General features: G+C 34.7%; 2 protein-coding genes across 2 annotated transcripts; one reads left to right on the top strand and one right to left on the bottom strand.

The window, feature by feature from the left end:
• The first annotated feature begins 223 nt into the window (after positions 1-223).
• LOC145018601 (centromere protein C-like) lies at positions 224-4,718 on the top strand. Its single transcript, XM_078976478.1, has 12 exons — positions 224-490; positions 1,318-1,493; positions 1,608-1,696; positions 1,812-1,908; positions 2,001-2,170; positions 2,355-2,947; positions 3,034-3,123; positions 3,254-3,326; positions 3,712-3,815; positions 3,928-4,018; positions 4,136-4,246; positions 4,346-4,718. Exons 1-12 carry the CDS (start codon positions 347-349, stop codon positions 4,462-4,464), a joined length of 1,857 nt encoding a protein of 618 aa, XP_078832604.1. The 5' UTR covers positions 224-346; the 3' UTR covers positions 4,465-4,718.
• A 1,404-nt stretch (positions 4,719-6,122) lies between these two features.
• On the bottom strand, positions 6,123-6,711 carry LOC145016250 (uncharacterized). Its single transcript, XM_078974630.1, has 2 exons — positions 6,231-6,711; positions 6,123-6,187 (listed from the first exon to the last, which is right to left on the bottom strand). Exons 1-2 carry the CDS (start codon positions 6,709-6,711, stop codon positions 6,123-6,125), a joined length of 546 nt encoding a protein of 181 aa, XP_078830756.1.
• Between the last annotated feature and the right edge of the window lie 2,999 nt (positions 6,712-9,710).

The following is a 9,710-nucleotide window of genomic DNA, read 5'->3' as shown; positions in this document are numbered from 1 at the left end:
TACTTACACCTTCTCCATTTTATTTGATGATGCCAGTGAGCAGAACAAATATATCAAAATGTCATGTATGATGACTGGTCGTTAACCGGATAATAGATAAAAAATTGAATGTTTTCTAAAATTTTATAGTCTTTTACATAACAAAAAAAAAAGTTATGATAAATTAAAAATCCGACCTAAAGTTTGAGATTTTTTATTGCGCATTATCCCTTTAATCAAAATCAACATCGAGCGTAGGGTTTAATAAAACAGCAAACAATTTGAAGAATGTAAGTTCCCGCTTGGTACTCTTTAACAATTCCGAATCCTCTGTCTAGGGCTTAATTTATTCACGGAAAATGCAACGATGACTCAAACGCCGAGCTTCACTCTTGTCGATCCATTTGAAGAACATTCTATTCTCTCTTTAAACCCTCGAACACTTCGACTTTCCAAAGATGCGTTGAAATCCAAAGACCTCGAAGCTGTACACCAGTATATGATATCAATGGTACTTTTCGATTATCTGCAACTTTTTCCTGTACAGTTTAGTCATTCACCACTTATAATTTGTGCTAATTGCTGTGTGGGAGCACGGTGCTTCTGCTTAGAGTGTTTTGTTTCGATTTTTTTATTTTTTTGAGTTACTAGATTATGATTGAGTTACTTTTACAATGGACTTCACACAACGGAGGTAATCGATTGCTGATACTGACCGAGGACAGTCTGCCGCTAAAAAGTAGACTACACTCAAGCCTCTTCATTAAAATCTATTACCCTTTCCATTCTGTTCTTACTATGTCATGGGCTGTTGGGTTGGACCCGTGTGATGGTTTAAAAGTGCTTTCATATTCTTACATTCAAAATGTGCATGCCAAACATGTAATAGATTTTGGTTGTCTGCAGCTGTAGATCACCATAAGACATTAGATACAGATTATGTGTGTAAATATCTATTTATTTCTGGTTCGACATTCTCAGAAGCAACAATCACCACATCGTTGGAAGCATTTTAACTAAGTTATCCTCATAGCCTTTGCAGAAAGTCTTTAAACTGACATTTTCATGTCAAATGAATACCTTTTAACCTCCCACTGACAAAAATATTCTACTTGTGGGGAAATTTAACAATACACACCTTACTTTAACTTTTTGAGAATTTATGAAGTGGAAATTTAGAGGAAGAGGGGTCTTAAAAAAGCAAAAATCAGAATGTTATTGTGTATGTTGATAGATAATCAGTTAATAGAAGAAGATTGAAGCACTTGTTGTGTCACTTGAGTTATCATGCACATTACCATTTGATCTAAACTTGTTATTGTCTCTTCATTGTTTAAGGCATTACAAAGCCCTGATAAGTATTTTGAGAAAGCAAAGTCAGTTGTAGATGGAGGTTTAGAATTCCTCAATACCAAGAAAACGGAAGCTGATATAAAAGAGAAGGAAAACCCTCAAAAGCACAGACCAGGTTTGGTCCGGAAGCGTGCTAAGTTCTCTTTGAAGCCTGATACAAGGTAAAGGTTATGCATATTACATACTACTTTCTTGTGTTTCACTTTCCACATAAACACTTAGTCTAGAAACCTGAAGAAGTTAACTTAATGCACATCACTGTTGAGTGTTGACAGCCAGTCTTCTACACTCGTGGAACCAAGTCTTGAAATTGATCATTTGCAGGATCCAGAAGAATTTTTTGCAGCCTTTGAAAAGTTTGAAAGTACATCATCCTTCTCTAATCTTTCTGTGTCTCTATTCATGATGTATGTTGATAACTTGATATCATGTCACACAAGTGACTTATACCATATTACCATGTTAAAATTGTTTTCTAGACACCCAAAAAGAGCTCAGGAAACAGAGAGGTGGTGGAGATGTGGATGAGGTTAAAACATCCACTACTGTTAGACATCGTCGTCCAGAAATACCAAGGTATTATTGATATCTTCAGTTTAGCTTTTTCTACTGTTTTTCTTTTTTTACCTGGTAATTTCTCATGGAGTAATCTTGAACTCATATTTCAGGAGAAAAGTTAGTTATAAGCATTATGAATACTCCAGTCAGTCTCAGGATGATACATCAGTTGCTCAAGAGACATTGCAAGATAAGATTGTAAGTCCAATTCCACCCACTCAATGTTTACAACAAGAATCTTTCACACCCAATCAGCAATGTGAGGAAGAGGAAGTAACTGGTAAGTTAGTTGATGCTTTTAAGTTTAATAATTATACAATATGTAACGTATCTTTGCTTGGATATTGTTGTTGTTGTTGATAAAGAATGTTTAGGATGAAATGATCAATAATCACTCTTCTTCTTCTGTTTGTTTGATATGCTATGTAACTTACTCGGTTTTTTTGTGTCTTTTGTGTGAACAGAATCAATAAGTAAGAGTGAGAAGAGGGTCCACAAGATGTTTGATGAATTAATGGCTAGTAATATTGAGAATTTAGATGGAAATGAGGCGTTATCCTTTTTAAAAGAGCGTATGAACATCAAAGCTGTTGATATAGAGGATTTACAACTTCCAGAGTTCCATGAAATTCCTAGAGTTGACTTTATTTCTCCATTCAAGAATTTACTACAAGAGTCTCACAACAAGAGCATATTGACTACTGATACAATAGAAAAAGTATTATCACCCAACAAGTACAACCCCCCATTCCAATCTGTAGTTGGGTCCCCCACGCCACCTAGGAGGCCATTTTTGGCAATTTCAACATATGGAAAACAAATGTTGGAATCAAAGGATCCATTCTCCTCTACCCATGGGCATGATGTTGATTCACCTCCCACAACTTGTACTAAAATCATTAGTGCCAGCAAGGACATGGTTTCTGCCACATCAGCAAAAAAGAATATTACAGAAACTGCCACTGGTGATATGGAAGACAGGGAGCATAATGTGGAAGAAAGGGATGCAGATGAAAATGTAACTGATATTCGAACAAAGAAAGATATAAATGGAAATGTAAGGTTTTATTATATCATATATATTTGTTATATATAGTTTAGAAGTAAGTCTGAAATAATGCAATTGATTATGATGTTATGCAGAGTGAAGATACGGTGGCAAAAGCAGCATCTGTTGTTACAGAATTTAGTTTGGATGTTGAGGAGATTATTATTGAGGAGAATAATAAAAATGTAAGTTGTGTTTAAAAAACTGGTTTATAAATTACATACAATATAAGTTAAGTTTGTGAAGAGTGAGAGAAGAATGTTTTAAGAAACAAATGTCACATCCATTGGCATTGACATTTTGACATAACAACAGGTTGAAGATGTGACAGAGAAGGCAGGAGAAGCAGAAGTAAATGTTGTGGAGGATTTGGATTTGAGGCAACAAGGTTTGACCCTTGTCTTGTTAATCTAATCGTATGCTTTCTATAATTAATGCTGAATTTATCATATATAGTATTTATTATATGAAGTTACTTTATCATCTGCATATGAAACTGAAACAGCTCAGAGATGATTATCTGTTGGCATAGGAAGATGAAAATGTTAAATAGAATAGTCAATAGTGTTTTTTTAATCATTTGTTAATTTGCTGTAAGGTAAGGTAGCATTGAGCACGTACATATTAGATTTAAAATCTATACAAATTTTTTGTTTGGTAACACTAAAAGAAAAAAAAAAAAGAGTAGGATTTATTTGAGATTACAACAATTAATGCCTAGAGTACAACATATGTTCCATCCAAGTTAAGTTATTTTTTATTTTTTTATTTAGAAAAATTAGGTGAAACAGATGCTGCTGATGTGGACATGGACATGGACATGGATACTAGTGGTCAAAGTCTTGATATTGTTCCTGTCCCTGAACAACAAAATGAGGTGAGGTTAAGTTAAGGTTACTTTATTTATTTCTTAAATAAATAAATATTTGTAAAAAATCAGATTATTCCCAACAGACAGATACTGAGTTTTAACTTTTAATAATAAATAGGAGGAGGAGCATCGGAGGAGGATAAATAAAAAAACGAATAAGAGAAAGAAGGATAAGATTGATCCAAAAAAGCGTCGCCAGAGCCTTGCAGGTAGGTTAGGTCATAACTGATAGGTGGTGTTTATGTTAAAAATTTATGAAACAAACACATATTTTTATTTATTTATTTATGATTTATGATATAAATATTAAATAATGGGAATGGCAGGGGCTGGGTCTAGTTGGACGTCATCTGGAGTAAGACGAAGCAGCAGAATTAAAAGGAGACCCTTGGAATACTGGAAGGGAGAAAGACTCTTATACGCTCGAGTCCATAACAGTATGATACACTTCATTTTTTTAAATTAATTTCCCTAAGAATGCATTTAATAAAAAGAAAATAGTGTAAACTTTGATTGTGGTGTTTGTGTTGGTGCAGGCCTGCCGACAGTTATCGGTGTGAAATATATATCTCCAAGTAAGGGGGATGGATTCAAGGTGGAATCTTTTGTCTCTCACAAGTACAAACACCTTGTTGAGTTGACCGCTCTCCATTGACTTTGACTCACTCACTTTTTCCCATGCATGCATGTAACTTACTTACTTGTTGTGTTTGTGTGCAACAAAAGAAACGGTATGTCATCAGTTTCTTCCATGATATATATGTGGTTTTGAAAGACAAGACAGCTATGAGCTATCCTTGTATATATGTCCAAGTACAACTTTACTTTCGACTCATTTAACTTTTTCTACATTAAATAATTGAAACAAGTTATAAAAAATATAAACTATGTCATCAGTTTTAAAATTTATATTTGTTAATGTTGGTTGGGCTGTTGTATATATTCAAATAATGTCATGTATGAGTATGAAACAAATCAAAATAATTATATTTGATCAAGTTAAGTTAAAGCTGTGTTGATTTGATAACCAACCCCGGCATGAATTGCTAAGGATTCAGTAAGCCTAATATTTATTCCTTTAGATATGTCAATTGGGTAAATATGTTTATAGTGACTATGATGAATATCTTGTATTGGAAAAGTAGCAGTTCGTGCCGTCAATCCCCACGTCTAAATAACTTAGATTTCTCCCCATGAACTATTTGTGTCAATGGATCCAAAACTTGAGATAACGGGTGTAAACAGAATATTTTTGAGTAAATTACGCGAATGGTCCCTATGGTTTAGGGTAATTTGTGTGTTTGGTTCCTAACTTATTTTTTTAACTCGGACGGTCCCTATGGTTTGTTTTTGTTACGCATTTGATCCCTATTATTTATTTTTGTTACGCGTTTGGTCCCTATCTTATCTAAAAGACTATTATTTAAAGAAAAAAAAAATGATGGGGTAGGTGAGGTAAGATGAGGGGGTGGGATTAGAAGTGTGTTTATTTAAATAAATTAAAAAAATCAAGGGCATAATAGTCTTTTTAGGTAAGATAGGGACCAAGTGCGTAACAAAAACAAATAGTAAGGACCTTCCAAGTTAAAAAAATAAGTTAGGGACCAAATACGCAAATTACCCTAAACCATAAGGACCGTTTGTGTAAGTTACTCAAATTTTTTTTATAAGTCTCTGTTAATGGGGGTTGAATTTACCAAGTTGTGAGGAGTTAGTGTCCAGTTAAGTGCTGCATATATGTTTCCTCAAGCCATGTTTTCTAAACGAATCAAAGCCAATCCAAATTGCTCTTGTAAACGATCTACTACAGAATGAATATGCTTATTTTTCAAATTTGATTTGAATCAAACAATCTGATTTGAATCAAACGATCTACTACAGTTAAGTGTACCCATCCCAAATTTGATATGAATTAAACAATCTGCAACTGCCAATATATATCACAGTAACAAAAATGTAGTGTTTTGGTGTATATCAAGCATTGAAACTTTAAACTCTACTTTACATGATTTTTTTGTCTCCTTTTTGTGGTGTCAACACCTTGAAACCTAGTTCACATGATGATTTCTGCGGACAAAAAACCCAACCCCAAAGAGAGATGGATATATTATATGATCCACTCTTATTTGTATGGTACCAAAAATCGAATTAATCAATTATTACATGACTTATAATTAAAAAGCAGAATTATGATGATTATCACCCACAATGATGACTTCTTAAAGAAAGGTTAAACTAATGGTCATTTTTTTTTTGAACGGCTGAAATTTATTAGAAAACGACTAGCAAGAAGGTAGCGAAAAAAAAAAATAGTTAAAGCCAAAAACAGCTTTTGGAGCCAATCACTCCAAGAAATCCTAACCTTACTATGTCTATTGCTAAACCACAAAAACGAACACTCAACAATGCTATCAAAAATACCATTCTTTAAAGGGATTTTATCCCCGAACACAACCTCATTCCGGAAGTTCCATATGATCCACATGCCAACGTAGATAATAGCCTCTAAAGCATTCTTCTGCAAAGCTTTTAAAGCACAGTTATCAACCCAATCAACCATTTGTGTGAGAAGACCCATATCATGAGGTTCAACATCAACCCATAAAAAAACCTTCAGCCAAACTTTGTTAGCCACGTGACAAGACCAAAGAGCACGATCTATCTCTTCTCGCACCAGAATAGGACATAATAAAGAATCTAACTCCATCCCTTTTTGGGTTAAATTCCACATCGTAGGAAGACGATTTAGCAAAGTCCGCCACACAAAAATCAAAACTTTTCTTGGAACGTATCGAGACCACCTCGTGGGAAAATTTAAATCAGGAAGATTCAAATTATCAATATGAGTATGGGTATCTTTAAGAGAAAAAGAAACAAATGTTAAGCGACCATCTCCATTCATCAGGATCATTAGAAAAATGAACATTCTCTAACATCTCATTAAGATCAACCAGTTGTTGATTAAGCTCCCCTCTAAAAATAGATCTAGACCAAGACCAAGACCAAACAAAATTGATCTGTATCTAGTCGAAACAGTCTTGAGTACCTATCTTTAAAAGGAACTTGACCACACTAAACATCAAGACAAAATCTAGTAGACTTTCCATCTTTCACCTTTTTCTATATGTATAGTGTTTATAGAACCGGACCAAACTCCATCTCCACGAATATTAGGTAAAAAACCGAACCCTAACTCTATAAATCCCATGCACCTCGTTAATAACATTAACCCATAAGGCACCATTTTCATTAACATATCTCCACCTCCATTTTTGAAGCAAAGCAAAGTTAAAAGCCTTAAGGCTTCCAATACCCAAACCACCTTTCAACTTATCAGCTAACACTAAGCTACCCAAGGGATTTTGTATCCCTTCCCATCAATCCCCCAAAACAATCTCAAACGAAGCGATTCCAACTTCTTTTTTTTATCTGAATAGGCATACAAAATAAGGACAAATGATAAATTCCCAATAACCCTAAACCCGACGAAATAAGCATCGCGCCCCCTCCAATAGAAAGCATATTTGCTTTCTACCTAGAAACTATTTTGTTAAACTTATCTATAATGGAGTCCCAAGATTTTATTCTCGCCATATTTTCCCCAACCAGGAGACCTAAGTATAAAAAAGGAAGAATATCTCACATCCAGTAATATAAGCTAAATCACGCACATCCATGTAATCCACTCCAACACCAAATAAGTTAGATTATAAGGAGATTTATTTTTAACCCAGGAACACAAAGAAAACATTGTAAAAGCCGAACCACTCCAACAATGTTGTAACGAGACCAATCTCCAAAAAATTAAGCGTTGTTTGCATAGAATAAATGAGACAACTGCAAAGAACTAACCATAGCACCTCGAAAGAAACTTGCATCTAAAACATCCTCCACAACAACATGGAGCGCCTCCATAACCTAAAAAAAAGGAGAAAGAGGATCACTTAGTCGTAAGCCTCTCTCTAATTGAAACTCTGTCATAGGGCTACCATTAAGAAGCACCAAAGCTTTTGCCGAATATAAACAACCATGAATCCATCTGACTCACTGTTGACCAAAACCCAAGAATTGCATTATCTTCTCTAAGAAATCTCAAGACACTGAATCATAATCCTTTTCAAAGTCAATCTTAAACACCATCAACTGTTTTTTTTCTTTTTTTTTTTGTACCGATCGACAATTTCATTAACAGTAAGCGGGCCATCTAAGATTTGCCGACCCCGAACAAACACAGATTGCTCATAGCTAACAATTTTGTCAATAACTCGAGATAACTAAATAGCTAACATCTTCGCTATAATCTTATATTGAGCCCCAATAAGATTTATAGGACGATGATAATTGATACTTGATAAAAAACAGGATATATATATATATATATATATATATATATATATATATATATATATATATATATATATATATATATATATATATATATATATATATATATATATATATATATATATATATATATATATATATAACCATTTTAAAGCAAACACCATATAATATAATTATTCATAGGACAGTGAGAGATACCACACTATAGATTTGAAGTAACGAAAATATATATATAATTTTTAATAGATATAATGCTGAATGCATGATATTTCCTCTTCTGTAAGAAGCTCGTCGCAACTTCTAAAAAAAACGTTTGTTCGTGATATGAACCTTAAAATTAAGTATACATTTATATATTGTAATGATTTGACATTTGGTAAAGTGTTGTCAACTATGTTAGCTATCAGGCTGTAATGTTATGGTATGAGAACGAACACAACATGAGCAAAGGATGTTTTAAACACACACCTTAAATAGAAGTATTGATTACAGACATTGTATGTAACATCCAAAGTTTTGGTAAGTTCTCTTTTGGTCATGTATCACCTGGTTCCTAGTATGTATTTTATTTAAGTATTTTGCATTTTTGGTCTGGGACTCTGCGAGTTGAAGGCCGAACTCGTCGAGTAGAAGCAGATTTGATACGGGATTTAAATGACGGACTCGTCGAGTCGGCTTCCAGACTCGACGAGTAGACTTTGACTGGACAAAACCCTAATATAAGGGTTTGCACCCTATTTAAGCATCTCATCCAGCCACCCTTCATCCCTATTGCCCCTCAGAACTCTCCATATCAAACCATAATTGTTTGTGTAAAGATCTAAGCCTTTGTGGTGGTTTTGGAACATAAGAAGGAAGAGAAAGGCTTGAGGGATCAAGTGAAGACCAAGGGAGTTCAAGTTTGTGCATCATTTGCAGCTCCCAGAAGGTATAAAGTCGATACCTTGCTTGTTCTTTTGCTAGATCCCTTTTTCGGGAGAATTAGGGATTTTATAAGCCATCCTTGGTAACCAACCATGATTGCAAGCATGGTTGGGGGTTGAGGCTTCGGATCTAGGTCCATGAAGGAGTTACAAGGCAGAAAAGGGTTGCTTTTGCACCCATGGTGAAACGACCCAAAAATGCGACCCAAAATTTTTTGTTTTTAATATAATCAAAACTGTAATCAGAGTATCATATAAATAAACCATGCGTGATGTATTCCAAAACATAATAAAATACTGTGCGGAAGACTGTATCATACTACATCAACTCAAACAACTAGATCAATCCCAGGCTAAAGCTGAGGCGGTGGTGTGTGCGATGCCGTCATCCCGAGCTCTTCCTTTTGCTTGCGGAAGTACCTGAAACCAAAACTGAAACTGTAAGCACGAAGCTTAGTGAGCTCCCCCAAAATACCACATACCATACAATAACAATATCATATAAACACATATCGGGCCTTGCCCACTACATCGGGACGAAGCCCGGAAACTGCATCGGACCGAAGTCCGGAACTGACTGGGACCTTGTCCCCTGCATCGGACCAAGGTCCGGAACTAACTGCATCGGACCGAA

The sequence above is a fragment of the Lactuca saligna genome, chromosome 9 (assembly GCF_052625555.1).
Source record: "Lactuca saligna cultivar CGN05327 chromosome 9, ASM5262555v1, whole genome shotgun sequence".
Taxonomy (NCBI): domain Eukaryota; kingdom Viridiplantae; phylum Streptophyta; class Magnoliopsida; order Asterales; family Asteraceae; genus Lactuca; species Lactuca saligna.
The sequence above is the reverse complement of the archived record's forward strand: the minus strand, read 5'-3'. Positions and strand labels throughout refer to the sequence as shown.

Excerpts from the sequence above, each read along its gene's own strand:
- LOC145018601 (XM_078976478.1), top strand. The coding sequence starts at position 347 with ATGACTCAAACGCCGAGCTTCACTCTTGTCGATCCATTTGAAGAACAT. Across the intron at positions 1,909-2,000 it reads CGTCGTCCAGAAATACCAAG|GAGAAAAGTTAGTTATAAGC; the intron begins GTATTATTGATA and ends CTCATATTTCAG. Across the intron at positions 4,019-4,135 it reads GCGTCGCCAGAGCCTTGCAG|GGGCTGGGTCTAGTTGGACG; the intron begins GTAGGTTAGGTC and ends TGGGAATGGCAG.
- LOC145016250 (XM_078974630.1), bottom strand. The coding sequence starts at position 6,711 with ATGAATGGAGATGGTCGCTTAACATTTGTTTCTTTTTCTCTTAAAGAT. Across the intron at positions 6,188-6,230 it reads TAAAATCCCTTTAAAGAATG|CAATAGACATAGTAAGGTTA; the intron begins GTATTTTTGATA and ends TTTGTGGTTTAG.